The sequence below is a fragment of the Monodelphis domestica genome, chromosome 7 (assembly GCF_027887165.1).
Source record: "Monodelphis domestica isolate mMonDom1 chromosome 7, mMonDom1.pri, whole genome shotgun sequence".
NCBI lineage: Eukaryota > Metazoa > Chordata > Mammalia > Didelphimorphia > Didelphidae > Monodelphis > Monodelphis domestica.
The window spans coordinates 196,706,243-196,726,737 of NC_077233.1; the positions used below are offsets into that span (position 1 = coordinate 196,706,243).

The 20,495-nt window shown below is 35.4% G+C and overlaps 1 protein-coding gene across 2 annotated transcripts in view; it reads right to left on the reverse strand.

Annotated features, from left to right (window-relative positions):
• Nucleotides 1-3,661: 3,661 nt before the first annotated feature.
• PTAR1 (protein prenyltransferase alpha subunit repeat containing 1) overlaps nt 3,662-20,495 on the reverse strand; it is a 53,345-nt gene continuing 36,511 nt past the window's right edge. Inside the window, exons 5-8 of one of the 2 annotated variants that reach the window (XR_008913254.1) lie at nt 20,255-20,468; nt 6,490-6,797; nt 5,897-5,971; nt 3,870-4,004 (exon numbers count right to left, since the gene is read on the reverse strand). Coding sequence is in view for 1 of the 2 variants with exons in the window: in NM_001252633.1 (NP_001239562.1) it covers nt 3,662-4,004; nt 6,490-6,797; nt 20,255-20,468 (865 nt within the window). In the remaining variant the exon portion in view is untranslated. Of the gene's footprint in view, nt 4,005-5,896; nt 5,972-6,489; nt 6,798-20,254; nt 20,469-20,495 lie in introns of both variants that reach the window. The other variant, NM_001252633.1, reaches the window with a different exon arrangement.

Below are 20,495 nucleotides of genomic sequence, written 5' to 3' on the forward strand. Positions count from 1 at the left end.
GGTAGCAATATATGTTATTTTATTTGTACCTTCTCTGAATATAACCTCATAGGACCTTATGTTAAATCCACAAAGCAGGAATAAGAAAATTGAACTTTCAAAGTCTAGACTGGCTTCCCTAATGACTCAATAGTAAGTTTAAGAATTATCCCAAAAGGTGGATTTATTGTTCAGAAGTTGGAAAAAAAGCAGACAGACATATCCAATCATATATCTCAACCACCAGGTAAAAACTCCACAGATACAAAAACACTGACCTCCTGAGGTCTGATTCTGACATCTTAAAATGGTTAAAGGAATGATTTTAATGTAATAGAACTGGCTTTAGAACTCTCAGGCACCTTTTAACAACTGTGTCTGAAGGACAGTTATCGAAAGTTCATATCACCTTTCCCAAATGGGATATTAAACCAGCACCTAAATAAACACTTCCAGTTTTGAAAGATACTTTCAAATATGTACATATATGTACATATATATGCACACAGACATATATTGCTGGAATTTATCATTTCATTATAATCTTTGAGAGGCAAAAAATAGTAGTAGAGAGCTGACCTCAAAACCAGTTAGACCTGGATTCAAATCCTGCTTCTCATATATTGGCCTTGTGATCCTTGGCAAGTCACCTAAATTCTCAGTACTCTAGGCAACTATCTAAGAAGGTGCCTACCTGAATTGGTAGAGGATGTTTCCTCGACCTACTGGGTAGTTCCCTAGATCAAATGAAATCACAGGTCCAGTCCCTATCTCTGTTATAATCTGAATATTTTATGAGCAAGGCACACATCATAGTTTACAAATACTGCATTCGAAAAGTAGGAAACCTTGAAGGAAAAAGATTTCAGATTTACAAGGCTAGTATGATTTTATTTGATTATTATTATATGATCACTCTGAATTCCCAACTGTGGATGCAATTTGGATAAATTTTTTTGCCAGGGAGATGGGATGGCCTTTCAATATGGAGAATAGTCAATTTGCTTATGGTCTTTTTCCCCTTGACATTTCCAGAAAAAAAAAGGGGGGGGTCTTTTAACACCCACATATCCTTCTACTACAAAGGATCTTACCTATACCTACTTCTCCAATACTGCTTCCTATCAAAAGGTTATTTGTATCATACTGCTAGACTTGGTAAGGATCAATGCCATTATACATCTAAAATGTTTTGGGGGGTAGGTGGAAATTCCCTTGGGTTTATACATATCTTTTTTTTTGAAAGTGAACAATAACATATGCAGATTTTATTAAAAATTAGCACAGAAATTTGGGACACCAAGCAGTTTGCTTTTATTCTTTTCTCCTCTCTGACTGTCAATGATCATTTATTGCTCTAACTTTGATAAGAGGGCAGGAGACCAAAATGTAGATTTAAGATCTGAATTTACTATTGAAAAGATTCCAATAGTTTCTCTACTGAAATTGAAAAATCACAAAAATGTTAAATTGAAAAATCACAAAAATGTTAAGTCTAATTGAAGATATTTATAACTAGACTTAGAAAAGAAACTGAATTTAATACTATATGGAGGCAATGATTGGCTATATACACTAGAAGGATAGACTGGACCTGCTATATCTTCTCTACTTCTATGTAACCACTAAGAAAGAAAATCAAGCTAATGACTAAACATAGAGGTTCCAGACCTGAGGTATTAGATTCAGGAACTTCTGCTGAAAAGGGCTCTTGTATATCAGGGCATAGGACTATATTCACAAGGATAAAGATATAGATTGAAAGGTCTGCAAAACAGTCATTTTTGCCCCACAAAAGAAGCCCAGCAACAGCTGGTCACACATTTGATTTAAGGTCTCTAGGTCCACTAGGCCAGGCTGGCTAAATTTTTCCTGGGACCTTGTTAAGGCTCACTGTCTGATTGTCGCTGAACAGAGCTATGATGCCAAAATAAAGGGTAAATTTTGTATCCCCTTGAGATAAACCTGTCTCAACCAGAGAATCATAGGCTTTACAGCTGGAAAGGGCCAATGATCTCATTTTACAAATAAAAAACAAACAAACTGAGGTCCAAGAGGTAAAGTGATTTGCCCAAGGTTACCCCAGGTAATTATAAGTAGCAGAAGTGGTATTTGAACCTAGGCCCTTAAAATCAAAATCCAGGGATCTCCCTATCCTATATTGCCTTAAAGTTCCAAGTTAATCTGGGGTTTTCATAAGAGTGAAATAGCAGGAAATTATCTTTTTCTGGGGTCCTCCCCCTCCCCCCACAATGAGAAAGTGAAGCTTGGAAGTACAGGAGGTAGGGTGAGGTTGCATCTCTACTACTGCTCACATCCCTCCCCAACAACTAGGGGTTTGAAAGTGTTCTCATCTTGGTCAGCAACTTGTCAATTTGGAATTAAGAGGACTGATCATACTCATACTTCCTTCCTAGTCTTTTTTTCTATGGGACAAAAAAGAAAGGTTGGCTACTTCTTGTTAAAGGAATATAGAAAACAACATGTAATCACGATTGGATAAATGACAAAAAATAACAATGGGAAATGGCAAGGAAGGACAAAAAATGAGAAGGGAAGAAAAAAATTAACTTCTGGTAGAAATTATTAGCTAAAGAATAGACAGGGAGAACAGTATCTCCCTCTTCTATTTTCAACCCTTTGGGGTTCAAGGAAAGCAAGAAAGAAACCCTGGGACTAAACCCCTGGTTTCAAAATATCTACAGAGTTCATGACAATGGAAATTATGGATATAAAGTAAGATTGCTGAGTTTTCAGTCTTGACAATTTCAGTACTAAAATGTAAATGTTTTCGTTTATTTCTCAAAATGCTCCCAAATTTATTTTTCCCATAAACTTTAATATTCATCTCCTTAGAATTCTATAGTGTACCCTATACATTTTCAGAAATATAAATAAAATAAATGGTTGTTGATTTAGTAAATCAATAAAATAAATTATAGGTGAACTTTTTATGAACAAATGTCCATTTAATTAATCTGATTCTCTAATCCAAGAAATATGTGATCATAAGAATTTTTTTAAAAACTTGATATAAAATATGATTACATAGTTTTGAGTGTAGTCTATGCAAATTTAAAGGAAAAACAACTAGAATGTATAATTAAAATAATTTTCTACTACTATAGTAATGTAAACTCTTTAAATTAGAGTTTAAAATTAATAACCCTTTGATAAACTGGTGATCTCTAAGAGGGTTTTATGCTTAAAATCCAACTCTACTGACTAGTTAGTTTAGTTTTCACTTAGAGCACAGTAAAGCCAGAATTTGTTTTTGTTTTCCCATATCCATATTTGTTTCCCAAACCAAAAGCTGGACCAAGTTGTTTAATGTTAGTTATTAGAAATTGTATTATGCTTAAATTTTTTATATAATAGCAAGTTAACAAATAAACTTCCCAACAAAAAAACGGGGGGCGGGGGAGTCATGAAAACAGAATACAAAGCTGCCCAAAGTAGAAATGCAAAGGATGTGAATTTTTTTCCCAAAGTTTAAAACTCACTATACATTAGGAAAATATATTTTTTTCCACAAAAGAATTGCCAGTTACTAACAAAATAAATAACACAAAAGAGTTTTCCTGCAAACCTTAAAATTGATCATAAAGGGTGAGGGGTCAATACTAGAACCAGTACATGCAACTGTGTAGGAAAGTAAAATAATGTAATATTTCCATCTCTTCTACTGACTCAAAGTAACCAGCCATTTCCTATAAGCATTAGCAAATCTGGCTTGCTCTACATTTCGGCAGGTAGACAAAATTTGTTCAATAAACCTGTGCTCCATTTCTATGCCAAGGGAGTCCTGAGCTGGTGTCCTTTTTAGGCGCTTAGTTTCTTGGGAATAGCCTTGCTTGTTAGAGTCATTTAAGCCATCCACATCCATGGCCTGAGTCATTTGAGTGACCGCCGGGCTGAGATGTAAGTCATTTAAAGTTCCACCACTGCTGTCCATAGGTGACAGTCGCATCAGGCTGTGAGGAAGCTTACTATTTAAGTGGTGCTGAAGGTAGAACACATGCCGCCTTTGTAAAAGAAGAGGAAAGGAATCAAAAAGAAAAAATAAAATGTAGTCAGATCAGGCAACACTGAAAAAATGCATCAAGGTGCTGCTCTTAAACTCAGGGTCCAAGTTCAAAACAATATTCCTTTACAACAAATGCTTATTTGGAGAACTGTGCCACGCTGTTCTTCAGTATATAGTTTTTTAGCCCCTCATTTACTTGTTAGACTTTATTATAGTATTTTGTACTCCAGAGAGTTTCAAAAATTGTAAACATCATGATGATGACAATTCAGATTTGTTGCCAAATGAAAATCAGAACATCAGATTTAAAAAAACATAGGAGAATTATTTCAGCTAAATAGTTGCTTTCAGCAGTTGCCCTATGCAGTATTTAAAAAAAAAAAGAAATCAATCTTAACCAGCATGCCCAAAAATCAAGAATTAAGGAAAACAAAGGAACAAAATATCTTCCCTTTGTACTTAGGTCATGGCTTCAACTAAGGTCTTCCTTTATAAGTACAACTTTATAAAACAGAATTATTGTAATAAGTCTTATCATCCAAAAATTATATGAGCAGTTCCCCTGAACTTAATCACAAATTCATGAGTTGCTGTCACCAAAATAACTGATCATTTGCTAGGCAACCTTCTGCTGATGAGCCTCTTTACGTCTTATGAGGCTGGCATTTACATAGAAGACATATATGACTTCTGAGAAACTGTTATCAGATTTTTCTCTAAAACTTGCTTTTCTTTAGCATAAGTGACATAGGGCTGCCTCCATGTCCTGACCCAGAGTAGCAGGTCATTCACATACACATAGTGCCATGGTGGGTGTTGAAAAAAGCAAGTTAAATAGATGCAGTCTCCAGTCCATCCCTTAAAGTGTACACTATGACTTCTAATACAATAACTCTAAGCCCTTTAGAGTTTACTTCATATATCTAACACACTTCAAAAGCATTACCATAATTTAAGAAGAATGTGCCACAGCATGCACTCTCCTGATATTACCTTAAAACATTCACAGATATCTCCATGCCAAGATAAAGCACTGAAATAGGATTTTCTTGAAGTATAATATGTTATCTAGTATATCTCTTCATATTATATATAAATTTACAGGCAGAAGTTTAAAGGACAAATTTTTGGAAGGTTTTTTTTTTTTAATTACAAGTATTACTTACTTTAATAACACTTTTCCCAACCACTCAACAACTTACTTTTGTTTTCTCTCTTGATAATGTGGCCTTGGTTGAAAAAAATCATTATTAATGAAAACATCACATAAATAGTCCCAAGGGGAGAGAAATCTATTAATACTCTGCCAAACAATGGAACAGCAACAGAGAAAATGTCCCAACAGTATAAAAATTTGAGCAGTCTGGGAAAGAGAAAACCTCTAATAATTTAAAAATATACAAAAAAAATTTTTATCTTGCTGTTTGATGAGTCAGATTTCCTGATTATAGAGGGAATTTCTTCATTTATCTAAAATGTGTTTAATTGGTGTCTCTTAAGAAATGGGCTCTTTGGTAGGTGCTGGGAATAAAAAACAAAAACAGAATAGTTCCTGCCATCAGAGCTACTCCACTGGATGAAATCAACATGGAGAGAGAAAGTTAAATATAAAATAAACAAAATAATTATTATGAAGGCTAAGGTATCATTAATATCTACAAACACAAGCAATTATACTAATTGAAAACAAGTGAGATAAATTATGTGAGATGGAATTTGGGGGTATGTGGGACAATCACAGTACATAATATATTTCAGAAGGAAATGCCCTTATGCCAAATTTATACTACTTCAGGTCTGAAAATATAGGGATAAATGAGATACATTAAAATGCTTTGTAAAACCAAAAACATTATATAAATATATTATCTGGGATTGTTAGCAACTTACTTTCTCTTCTGAAAATTCGTTCATTTAATAAGCACTGATTCAATGCCTATTATATTCCAGGCACTATGCTAAGTGCTAGAGATACAAAAAGAAAAAGAAACAAACTTTCAAGAGAAGAGTCAAGAAAAGCAGACATAATTAACAGTTTATGGACATGATACGATTTGTTAAGTCATTTAAAATGTGAGCTCCTTCTATATTTTTGTCTTATATCCCTAGTGAGTGGCATGAAAGAGGCTCTTGTTAAATGTTTGGGGAATTGAACTGATAAAACAAACTAACCATGGATTCTCTTTGGTAAAAATCATTGTGGAGGCTTAAGGTAATGGCAAAGACTAAAGGAAAGTTGTGAACACTATCAAAAGTACTAACAATCACCCAGCCTCTCCTGGGGCTTCTAAATTCTCGAATGTGTCTTAATAGTTCTCAGTCAAGGAAAAGCTCAATTACAATACTACCCCAGACATGGGCAACCTTTGAGTCAATAAAAGACTATTACTGGTTGCAGCTTCACTCCATTGTAAACATCATCCTCCAAACTCATACTCAGAGAATAGCTACAAAGCTTCAAGCTCAAGAAAAAGGTCTCTTACCTATGGCACCAGAGTGTTTCATGTCCTGGGTAGTTATCAATGAGATCTGTGCTGAATTCAACTTCTTCTTCTAGGAGATGGGAAAGATCCACCACTCTGTGGTGCTCTGCTGAAGTATCTTCATCATCATCTTTTGGAAGATCTGAGATATGCTCACTTACCAAAGGGTTTTGTTCTAATACAGCACTGTCGGTCACAGTTTGGCTTATCAAAGATTTCAGTAAGAATTGGCGATAGTGAAATCCACTGTGATCTGAAACATGCATTGATGCCCAATGTTTGGTGGAAGATAGCTCATCAAGAAGAATCTTTATTAAGTGATAGAAAGGAAAAATAATAAAGAAAAACAAGTAAGAAAAGAATTCCCACACATTTTCCTTTTCTCCATTCAGCCTCAGATTTATCTGCAGCCAATTTTTTTTTGCAACCCTATCACCATTAAGACAGAAAGTGCATTAAAAAACATAATTCAAAAGATCCATTTAATGAATATCCTTTCCTAGGAGCTTAATTAATCCCACCAAGAATAACACTCCCAAAGAAAAGACAAATTTAAAACAATGACTAACAGTGAAATGTATAAATATAAATATTGGGATTTTATAAACAGGTGTAAGTTTAACATATCTTAGAAATAAAGGCCTTTAAAAACTTAATCATTATCTTTCACCACTTCCATCCTCCTGAAATCTTCCCCAATGTATAAAAAGCACTAATACTTCTACCTACATAGATTCACTCTTACTAAGGAAAATAAAAATAAATCTAGGAGAGGAGATACATATCTTGGAGGTGGACTACATACAGTACAAATGATATATAGAATGATGACTCCAGTCATCAAAAAATACTTCACTTTACTGAAAATGTTATTATCTTCAAGAACTTGTTTCAGACATCACAGATAGATAATCTCTTTGGAAAATAAAGCCAGTTCCAGTCGTCCAATCAATTTGATGAAAATAAATAAGCAAAAATACACTTGCTTTTAAAGAAAGCCAATTTAAAAATCAGTACATTTGTGGAATAACTATTTCACAGGACAGCTTCGCTATAACCTAACAGCTTTTTGTCTTGTCATGCAAGTTGAATACTCTTGTGTAAAAGAAATTTATTCAATAAGAAAAACCCTTAGATGATTAACTCCCTTACTGGAATATGCCTAAATGAAATTTTCATTAGCATTTTCTCCTTCAAAATAACTAGATTTAATTATGTAAAAAATAGAATTTCTCAGCCTGAAAACAGAAAAGCCTGACATTATTCTTCCATGAATTCATGAGCATATACTACAGAAGAATCTTTAGTCATTTTTTTAAACATTATTTTATTTGGTCATTTTCAAACATTATTCATTGGAAACAAAGATCATTTTCTCTCCCCCCCCCCCCCATAGCCAACGCGCGATTCCACTGGTTATCATGTGTCCTTGATTCGAACCCATTTCCATGTTGTTGGTATTTGCATTAGAGTGTTCATTTAGAGTCTCTCCTCAGTCATATCCCCTCAATCCCTGTAGTCAAGCATTTGCTTTTCCTCAGTGTTTTTACTCCCACAGTTTGTCCTCTGCTTGTGGATAGTGTTTTTTCTCCTAGATCCCTACAGATTGTTCAGGGACATTGCATTGACACTAATGGAGAAGTCCATTACGTTCAATTGTACCACAGTGTATTAGTCTCTGTGTACAATGTTCTCCTGGTTCTGCTCCTCTCGCTCTGCATCACTTCCTGGAGGTTGTTCCAGTCTCCATGGAATTCCTCCACTTTATTATTCCTTTGAGACCATATAGTATTCCATCACCAACACATACCACAATTTGTTCAGCCATTCCCCAATTGAAGGGCATCCCCTCATTTTCCAATTTTTTGCCTACACAAAGAGCACAGCTATGAATATTCTCGTACAAGTCTTTTTTCCTTATTATCTCTTTGGGGTACAAAACCAGCAGTGCTATGGCATCTTTAGTCATTTCAAGGCATAGACCTTTATAAAAATAGGAAAGCTTCCATAGTCAAGACAATAATTTTCTTTTCTAAAGAAAGATATTGAAGAAAGGCAGGGAATAAACATAAAAAAAAAGTTTAAGGCATAAGCTGAACACAATGTTTTTCTTTAAACAAAAAAACTTTAAAAATCACTAAGCCCCTCCTCAAAAAATTTAATAAGAGAAATGACAATGATACTGCTCTTTCAATGTCAGATGATTAAAAAAAACAGATGGAAGTTATATTTAAATGAAAAACTGACTAAATTTCTAAAAGCTTTTTTATATATCTGAAAATATGCATTTTTACAGACATAAAAAATAATCTTTGGAGCTGGACTACAATATTTTTATAAGCTATTTACACTTTAAAAATCGATAGCCTTTAAGAATAAGGTAATCAAGCTATATTTTCATTTACTGAAATTATTCACTTCAAGATCTAGCCTAATTTCTTTTAGTTCCTAGATTTCAAAGAAGAAAATAAAACACCAAAGATGTGCTTTGGGTCCCACCCCCCCTAATAATAACTAAGGAAGGTTTGCAAAATAGAGGTTCGGTATAGTCATCTATCTTACACATAAAGCCTGAATCTCATGACTTTTCCCTCAATCATATCTTGTATAAATGAATGTATTTGTACGAATGTATGAATTATTTCAGTCATCTATAACTTCATTAGTATAAATATAGCTTCTATCAACAAAGATGACAATCCTACCACATGAAGGAGTTGTCACAGATGAAAAACCCAACATTTCATAGCTACTCTTTTGGTCATCAGTCTTTTTGAATTTAGCAAATTTAGTGAGCCCTGCTCTCAAACAAAAGACACATAGAACATCACTATATCCATACTTGAAAATTTTTTTTCAAGCTACTTCATCTTTACTACATCATAATTTTGGCAAACAAATCAAGGTGCAAGAGGGTTTATTTCACATTAACTGGATTTTTGTTCGAATAAATAGGGAGTTCTTTTTAAATAAAGATCTTCTCACACTCTGGCCAGTAAGAGGAAATCAAAGGAAGTTAGTGCATCCAGGGGAGAGTCACCAATCAGGTGCATGAAGCTTAAAGAGATGAGACTTGGCTAGACTTCTCAGGGCTCACACTGAGCTAGCATAGTTACTGAGAACTGAGAATGACTTCTGCATCACAGTGAGAAGTTGGAAGAAATAAATAGTATACACTGATTTTTTTTTACTTCAATATATACATGTATATAGCTCAAAAAAGGTATTTTTACTAGTGATCAGCTAGTATAATTTCCAATATATTGCAGTTACAAGAAAGTTAAAGCCTCTGTTAGACTTCCATCTGTTGCTCCATCTACCTCAGGAACTCAGCAAGATGTTGGGCTCAGTGAGGGAGCAAGTGGCCATCAGGATTGAGGAGCATCAGCCTTGGCCCAGAATGCTTTCCTGGTCTCTGCCTTTGTCACCTGGCCTCTCCTGAATCTTGGGGACATGAAACTTTTCATCTAGCCAGCAACAATTCCCCTCCATAGTGTCTCAGGATTTCCCTTATCCACTAAGTCCTGGGCTCTTGGCACCATCTACCCAAATCTCTAGGAAGTTGCAAATATATTATGTTGATACTGCAGCGAACTTTTTAAATGGCTTTTGTCTTTAAAAGATCTCTTAAATAAAAAGAGGGCATATTGCTCTTCATTGTCACAAAAAAACCCCACATATTGTTGGTCACACATATGTGAAAAAAGTGTATTTCATTCTCCCTTTCATTCTCTCCCAGAATTTCTGTTTTCTAGCTATGTGTATATATTTAAAAATATATGAGTGTATGTAAACATATATTCAAACCTATACCTTCTGTCTTAGAATTGATACTAAATATTTGTTCCAAGGCCAAAGAGTGTTAAGAGCTAGGCATTTAGAGTTAAGTTTAACTGGCCAGGGTCACATAGATTAGGAAATGTCTGGGGCCACATTTGTTCGGTACCTAGTACCTCCTATCTTCAGACCTGGCTTTCTATCCACTGAGTGACTTTGATGCCCTAAATGACAGTATATTGTTAGTACCTATAAATAGTTTTTAAGTGTTTTTTTTTCCCCCAAATAAAACCAGACATTCTGGTAGCAGGCTGAGAATATGGAGAACTATTGTAACTTTCTGGAACATATTTATTCAAACTCAACAAGAACTTGCTAAGTGCCTGTTAAATCCAATGCACTTTCCTAGGAATTAAGGATAAACAAAGACAGAACAAAAAAAAGAGGCCCTGGTCTCAAGGGGTTTATTTTCTTCTGAATTTACAACTGATCCTAATACAGCATGGTGTAATGAACAGAACACTGGGCTTGGAGGTGGCAAGACCTGGGTTCATTAGTCATATACTATGAGATAGTTATAATTTTCTGTTATTTTTTTTCAGTCTTTTCAAATTGTTTTATATTTCTTGATGGAACCATTAGCTTGCATTGGTCAATTCTAATTTTTAAGGTATCTTCAGGCTTTTGTGCCTCTTTTTTCAAGTTGTTAATTCCCTTTTAATAGCTTTCTTCCCTGGCTCTTACTTTTTTTCTCCATTTTCCATCTATCATTCCACTGACTTTAAAAATAATTTTTTAGCTTCTTTTGTGTTTTTGTCTTGAGTTTCCCTGTCATCATAATAGCTCTCTATGATATGATTCTTTGCTCATTCTTCCAGCCTAATTCTTGACTCTGTACTCTGTTATGTAATGTTTCCACATGCTTGGAGGAAGGGGTGGGGAGTGGCCTTTCTGCCCTCTTAAAGCCTTCTGCTGGTTTGAAATCTGCAAGTTCTTGAACCATGTTTGGGCTTCTTGGTTTGTCCTTGCTTGAGGATTTCCAACAGACTGCTGATGGATTCAGTTATTAATAGTCTGCTGGTGGGTTCTAAAGGTTCAGAGAGAATGAATTGCTGGCTCCTCTTTGGTCTAAGACTCCTGTCCTAGTTATTCCACTATAGGCTTACATCCTGGGCTAAAGACTTTAATTGAGTTACTGCTCTGCTTTCAGGATCAGACCCACACAACTCTGTTTTTAGAACCTGTTCCCTACATGGTGAGGGCACATGACCATTCCTCTCCACCACCATTCTGTGACCTAAGACTACACAGAAGACAACAGACACCAGATAGCACTTGTACCTACACTCATTTCAGGGATTCCTTGAGATATCTTTATGCCCTGGTGTTCTGACTTAGGCCCCTTTTCAGAGCCAGGAAGATAGAATGTTCCATGCTTTATATAATCCTAGCCAGACCACATAACCAATATCTGCACACCTCAATATCTATCTTTTTAAGCAGCTCTGAACTGGAAAAGTGATTCTGATGGCTTTTTCTTCATTTTCCCACTAAGAATACAGTCTGATGCAATTTCTAGATAGTTGTAGAGAAGGGATAGTGGGGAGCTAGGCCATATTGCTTCCTCTCTTTCTGCCATTCTGACTTTACCAGATAGCCTAATCATTTAATTGCTCTGTGCCTCAGTTTTCTCAGCTGTAAAATGAGAGGGTTGTATTTGATACTAACAGCATTTGAATCCTTTCCAGTTCTAAATTTATCATCCAACGAATGTCTATTAATAGCTTATCACCTATGCTATATAAAATTAGGTAACTCAAAATCATCCCCCTCTCAAATGACTTAACAAAAAGCTGTAGTGATATTTATGGAAGGAGCATTATGAGAGGATTCAAAAACCTGCTTTTGTAACTTTCTACTCCTGGGACTTTGGTCACTCCACCTCTGAGCTTGATATGGCTCATTTGTACAGTGAAAGGGTCAGACTGGCTCATCTCCTGAGGACACTTTTGGCTCTAAACCTATGCTCCTTAACCTGTAGAACTTCAGGAACATAGGAACATGACCACTACTGTACCTTTAAATTGTGATCTTTGCAAATAACCCAGCACCAGTGACCTCTACTAATTCTTTCACCTAAATGTATATATTTACTGAAATGATGCTTTGTTTTAATTACAACAATAGTAAAATGGAACTGCCTTGATTTGGCAGAAATTTAGACTTATTTTAGAAAGAAAGCTAACAACTGAATTCTTGGCCATCAAAGCCCGAAACGCAGAAATTCTAAGATCTAAACTAGGATTTATCTTGTCTCTAAATTATGCGGTTAAAAGTTTTTTTTTACCAAATTTACTACAGTGAATTATCTGCACATCTACAGTATGACACTCAAAATGATAACCGATAAGAAAAAGAGTATTCTCTGAATTTAAAAAATCACGCTTAATAATTTTAGTGAGCAGTGTATACCTTATTTTCTAATCCTATGAAACTTGATAATCCACTTTTATCACATGAACCAACTATCTATTAACTACCATGTTTCATTAATCAAAGCAAGTAATTTCCTACCCATATCAGATAAAAGGAACACACTATATACTATGTCAATATTATATTATTAAAATAGATGAGGGCAAATAGGCTCCAAAAGATTAATAGAATATAAAAGCTTCCACATTCCCAAATTCAGTTATTATTCTTTATATTTGCTGAGTCTTCCATTCCTATTTAGATGAAGGCTAAAATGTTTAACAGAGGGGCTGGCTATGTGAAACAGTGGAAAAAGTATTGGACTTTAGACAGATCTACATTGAAATCCAAGCTCAGAAACTGGCCTTAGCCAAATCCTTTGGCCTTTCTGAGTCTCTACCTGTAAAAAGCTTTCAACGCCCTTTTAATAAGTCTATTGTAAGCAAAGGACTCTTTGTAAGTCAGAAAGCACTATTTAAATGTGAGCTATTATCATTAGGTTGTGTGTACACAGACACACATGCTTAATTAGCACAATGCCTGGCACATAGATGCTTAATAGACATTTGGAGCCTTGACTTCACCATGTTCCCCTTAGCAGACAAATAAAGAACAGAAGAATTACTGATCTGGATATTTCGCACATAAGTATTGGAGAGATTTGATTTATGTGAATAAATCACCTCTACTCTTCACTCTGTACGTGTACACATAGATTTGGCACTAATTTACTGCCATAATCTTCACTATTCAAAGACATCATCTTAGGTATTTTATTCTTCTGGGTCACAGGGCAGGTGAACTAAGTGTGTGCAATGTTGAATGCTCTACTAAAGTCACTGTATGGGCTTGTTTTGCTTTGTTATGAGGAAGAGCTCTGGACAATGGATCGTTAGTGTAAGATTTTGGTGTTTAAAAAACTCACCCCTAAAACATTAAAAATAAACACACAAAACATAATGGCACTATTTCTTGGCTTCTGGTTAAAATATTCAACCTTAATGTTTTATTGAGATAATATTTTTGAAGAACATAACAGAAAAATGTGAACTGATCTCAAATAATATTTAAAACACAAATCCCCCCACCCCCAGGACTAGGTGACAAGACAAATTTGAATGAGCACAGCATTGATTTAAATCAATAGGTCAGTCAATAACATTTATTAAACACTATAAACACATACACACACACACACACACCACACACACACACCACACCACACACTCATCAAGCACTGTGCCTGAAAAGTCAAATCAAGGTCTTTATCTCTGAGGAATTCACTATGAGAATCCTCTCCAATCAATCTTAAAATAACACCACAAAATGAATACTAGAATGAAAGAACCAACAAGGAGAAAGAATGAAGCAACTTCCAAGAAGAGAACAACCGGAAAGGTAGGCAGAGAACATCTGGGATATTGGGGAAAGAGGGCAGCACAGTCAGCAGGAAGCTACAGCAAGGAGTAAGGAGCAAACAAGAGCAGCTACCCCTCCTACCCCACATCTAATGTTTCAGGTTCTAAACCTGAGCCCGAGACAACATCGAGACTCTCAGATCCTGTTTCGGCCAATAGCAGTTCAACCCAATGCATACCCCTTAAAGTTCCAAGCAAACCTACAGTGAGGTCTGGAGTTCCAGCCTAGGACAATCTGTGTTGTGCAGTCTAAGCTGTGTGGGTCCAAAACAAGGCCAGTAGTCTGGGATTGTGGTGAGGACAAAGATCCCCATTTGGGGCAGTTGGTAGACCTGAAGCAGGGTACCCCACCACTCATCCTCTTGGCAAAAGTTCAAAGCTGAGCCCCAGTGCAGAGCAGTTTGCTGTGTGCCTGACCTGATCAAGCCCAGAGTGAGACCAAAAGTCTATGCCTAAGACCAAGGAGAGCATTTAAGCTATCAGCAGTCTCAAGGGTTAACTGAATCAGCAGTGGGTGGTGGATTTCACAGCTCCCAGCCCACAGGCCATCATATTGTCTTGGAAGAACTGAAACTTGGAGAAACCCAGAAATAAGTCTCAGGGTAGAATCAAGGAAGAACTGAAGTTTAAAAGGGTACCCTCACCTCCCCAAGAACAAAGCCTTCCTTTAAAAAGGCTGGGAAAATGAGCAGACATCAAAAGAAACACCTATCTAGAGAGAATTTTTATGGAGACAAGGAGCAAGGCACAGACACAGAAAAGGACAGTGATAACCAAGCAAACATACACAAAGTCCAAAAGAAAAATATGAATTGGCCTCAGATTCTGTAAGAGCTTAAAAGGATTTCAATAATCAATGAAAAGAGGCAGAGGAAAAATGGGGAAGAGAAATGAAAGCAATACAAGAAGAAATGGACAAAATGAAAAAGAAGGCTCAAAAGCTGATGGAAGAAAATAATTCCTTAAAAATTAGAATTGGACAACTAGAAGCTAACGACTTTACGAGACATCAAGAAACAAACAAAAAAGAAGAAAACATGAAATATCTCATTGAAAAAACAAAAAAACAAAAAACAACTGGCTTAGAAAATAGATCCAGGAAAGATAATTTAAGAATTGTTAGACTCTCTAAAAGTCATGTTAAAAAAAAAAGGTCAGACATAATACAAGAAATTATCAAAGAAAATTGCCCAGATATTCTTGAACAAGAGAATAAAAAGAAATGGAAAGAATCCAGAGATCACCTCCAGAAAGAAATCCTCAAATGACAACTTCTAGGAATAAAATAGCTAAATTCAAGAGTCTCCAAGTCAAGGAGATAATACTGCAAACAGCCAGAAAGAAACCATTCAAATAATAAATAATATTTAGGAAAATAGACAGAAAAGGAATCCTAATAAAATCTTTTTATAAAACTAATATAGTAGTAAGGTAGAAAGAACAAAAACAAAGAAAGAAAATTGTAGGCCAATTTTATTAATGAATATAGATGCAAAAATTTTAAATAAGATACTAGCAATGTATCACAAGGATCATTCACTATGACCAGGTGGGATTTATACTGGGAATGCAGGACTGGTTTAACATTAGGAAAACTATCAGCATAACTGACCATATCAATAACCACACTAACAGAAACAACATGATTGTCTCAACAAATGCAGAAAAAGCCTTTGATAAAATACAACACTCACTCCTATTAAAAAGACCAGAAAGCATAGGAATAAATGGGCCACTTCTTAAAATAAGAAGTAGTTTATGCCTAAAATCTTCAGCAAGTATCATCTGCAATGGGCATAAATTAGAAGCCTTCCCAATAAGATCAGGGTCAATCAAAGATGCCCATTATCACCACTGTTATTTAATATTGTATTCGAAATGTTAGCTTTAGCTACAAGGAAAGAAAAAGAAATAGAAGTAATTAAAGTGGACAATAAAAAAATCAAAGTTTCACTCTTCACAGATGATATGATGGCATACTTAAAGAATCAACTAAAAAAACCAGTTGAAATAATAACTTTAGTAAAGTTGCTGAATATAAAATAAATCCACATGAAATCATCAGCATTTCTATATATGACCAACAAAGTCCAGCAGCAAGAGTTAGAAAGAGAAATTCCACATAAAACCACTCTAAACAATAAAAAATACTTGGAAATGCCAAGGCAAACAAAGGAATTATATGAACACAATTACAAAACACTTTTCACAAAATTCAGATCTAAAATACTGGGAAAATATTAATTGCTCATGGGTAGGCTGAGCTAATATAATAAAAATGACAATTTTACCTAATTTATTCAGTGTCATACCAATCAAAGTACTAAATAATTATTTTATAGATCTAGAAAAAATAATAACAAAATTCATCTGGAAAACAGAAGGTCAAGAATATCAAGGGAACTAATGAAAAAATATGAAGGAAGGGGGCCTAGAAGCACCACATCTCAAACTGTACTATAAAGCAGCAATCATCAAAACAATCTGGCACTGGCTAAGGAATAGAATGATAGATCAATGGAGTAGATTAGATAGATGCACATTGTACAAGGGTAAATGACCTTAGCATCCTAGTATTTGATAAACTCAAAGATCCCAGCTTTTGGAATAAGAACTCATTTTAAAAAATGTTTTATTTTGTCAATTTCAAACATTATTCCTCCCTCCCCTCCCGTTGCCGAATTCCACTGGGTATTACATGTGTTCTTGATCAGAATCTATTTCCATGCTGTTGATGTTTGCACTAGGATGTTCCTTTAGTGTCTATATCCCCAATCATATCCCCCTCGACCCATGTAATCAAGCAGTTTTTATTTTGTGTTTCTACTCCCACAGTTTTTCCTCTGGATGTGGATAGTGTTCTTTCTTATAGATCCCTCTGGGTTGTTCAGGATCACTGCATTGCCACTAATGGAGAAGTCCATTATATTTGATTGTGCCACAGTGTATCAGTCTGTATGTACAATGTTCTCCTGGTTCTGCTCCTCTCACTCTGCATCAATTCCTGGAAGTTGTTCCAGTCCCCATGGAATTCTTCCACTTTATTACTCTTTTGAGCAAAATAGTATTCCATCACCAACAGATACCACAATTTGTTCAGCCATTCCCCAATTGAAGGGTATCCACTCATTTTCCAATTTTTTGCCACCACAAAGAACGCAGCTATGAATATTCTTGTACAAGTCTTTTTCCTTATTATCTCTTTGGGGTACAAACCCAGCAGTGCTATGGCTGGATCAAAGGGCAGACAGTCTTCTATCACCCTTTGGACATAATTCCAAATTGCCCTCCAGAATGGTTGGATCAATTCACAACTCCACCAGCAATGCATTAATGTCCCCACTTTGCCACATCCCCTCTAGCATTCATAACTTTCCATTGCTGTCATGTTAGCCAATCTGCTAGGTGTGAGGTGATACCTCAGCGAACAACTCATTTTTTTTTACAAAAACTCCTAGAAAATTTGGAAAACAGTATGGCAGAAGCTAGGTATAGACCAATAATCTCTCACCCTATACCAAAGACCAATAATCTCACACCCTATACCAAGACAAGATCAAAAGAGAATTATGATTTAAATATAAAAAGTGAAACTATAACTAAATTAGGAAAACATAGAATAGTTTAGCTGGCAGATCTTTGGAGAAGGGAAGAATTTATGATCAAACAAGATAAAATATTATAAGATATAAAATAAATAATTTTGATTACATTAAATTAAAAAGGTTTTGTACAAACTAAACTAATCTAACCAAGATTAGAAGGGAAACTGCAAACTAGGAAAAAATTTTATAACAAATGTCTGATAAAAATCTAATTTCTCAAATTTATAAAGAAGTAAATCAAATTTATAAGATGAGTCATTCCCCAATTGACAAATGGTCAAAGGATATGAACAAGCAATTTTCAGATGAAGAAATCAAAGCCATCAATAATCATATGAAAAAATGTTCGAAATCATTCGATTAAGTAATACAAATTAAAACAATGCTAAGGTACCACCACATACCTATCAGATTGTCCAATATGGCAGTAAAGGAAAGTGATAAATGCTGGAGGGAATGTGGCAAAATTGGGGCACTAATGCATTGTTGGTGGACTTGTGAACTGATCCAACCATTCTGGAAGGTAATTTGGAACTATACCCAAAGGGATATCAAACTATGCATACCCTTTGATCTGGTAATGCCACTACTGGGTCTGTATCCCCAAAAGATAATAAAAAAAGGGGAAAGGACCTACTTGTACAAAAATATTTATAGCTGCTCTTTTTAGTGGCAAAGAATTGGAAATTGAGAGGGTGTCCATCAATTGGGGACTGAATTAACAAATTGTGGTAGATGTTGCTAATGGAATACTATTGTTATAAGAAATGATGAGCAAGAGGATTTCAGAAAAAGTGGGAAAGATCTCTAGGAAGTGATGCAGAGCAAAATAAGCATTACTAGAACATTGTACAAAATAACAGCAATACTGGATGATGATTATCTATAAAAGCTTGGCTACTATCAGCAGTTCAATGATCTGGGTCAATCCTGAAAGAGTTATAACAAGGAACGCTATCTACCTCCAGAGAAAGGTCGTCTTTCACATCAGTGTATTTCTGGTTTTATTTGGGGGTTTGGGTTAGGTATGAGTGTGCTCTTACAACAATGATCAATATGGAAGTATGTTTCACATGGAAAAATTAAAATGAAGAAAAATGACTCACATGTATCTACCTCCAGAGAAAGAACAAATAACAGAAATAAGCAAGACATAGTTTTACCAATACATATACCTTTTTATCAAATGATGCCTTGTCTAATAGGGGGAAGGGAAAAAGGGCAGGAGTTACTTGGGAATTTTAATGTGACAAATAAATTTCCTACCAATGAAAGGCATATTTGTATTCTCTCATTCATTATTTTCAAGGTTTTTTCACAAAAACACATACTACTTAAGTGAAAAAGGAATGTAGCTTTTGTCTCACTATGTCTCAAATGAAAAAAGACAGAGAAAGAGTTTTTAGGACAACAGGTAAGATTGCATAGCAAACTTTGCTCCTTTCTCCTATCATTTGATCTCTGAGTTTGGTGGTGATAGGTTTTTTTTTTAAGACACGTAAATAGATGTTTTCTTTTGCAACATAGCCAACATCGAAATAAATTTTATATGATTTCATATATATTAATTGATATCATATTCCCTTCCAAAAGGATAGGAGAGGAAAAGATATTTTGGAATTTGAAATTGTCAAAAATAAATGTTAAAAAAATTTTTTAAACGCAATCAAGAATGAAAACAATAGGGATGCTTTGATTTTTGTCTTCTTGGAGCCCCAGTTACTATACATATCTCCACTCCCATATCCAATTTTGGAAGGATCCTCAAGAGAGGTATATATTCCCTTCTAATTTTATTATGCAGAGCATTTTTATCTGAAATTGTCACAATGTGCAGAGAATGTTTTAATACAGAGTTGGTGAAGTAAAAAACTTAAAGATGGGGTAGAGGGCCACCTTGGTGGCTCAGTGGATTGAGAGATAGGCCCAGAGACGGGAGGTCCTGGGTTCAAATCTGACCTCAGACAAAGGCTGTGTGACTAGCTGTGTGACTCTGGGCAAGTCACTTAACCCCCATTGCCTAGCCCTTACCACTCTTCTGCCTTAGAACCAATACCCAGTATTGATTCTAAGATGGAAAGTAAGGGCCTAAAAAGAAAAAAAAAAGATGGGGTACAAAATAGGCTTAACACACACACAGAAAATATCAATGCTTCTAAATGCTAGATTCTAGAGCATGTAATCCATTATTATTTATATTCACAGTGAGCACACACAGATTTCCACCTTCCACAAAAAGATTAAATCTGTCTTTTCTTTACTAATACATTAGTGTAATGGGACAAAAAAATTACATTGCCAAAAAATGCCGCAAAACCTTGTAAAATATCTGCTTTACTGACCCTGGGAAGATAGCAGCTACATCAACTGTCTCAGAGTGACCTGAGTACCTGCCATCAGTTCCTTTACTTTACTGCCTTGAAGCTCTCCTGAGTACCAGGGTAACACTACAAGACTTAGAGAATAAGCATTCTGCCTAGACGAATATACCTTCATATCCAGCTTTGCCAGGTGTTGCAAAACCCAGATGCGATGAGACCAGGCATTATAGTTACTTGGGTATCTCCCAGCAGCTTCACCACAGACCTCAATCTCCTCTTGCACTAGTCGCTGTACTCTTTCCATGGGAAATGTTGCCAAGCTCTCTTTCTTCACAAAAGTGGGTAAGGAATTTTCCTGAATTAGTTGTTGTAGCACCCATCGCCTGGATAAATGGTAAAAGGGAGAAAGG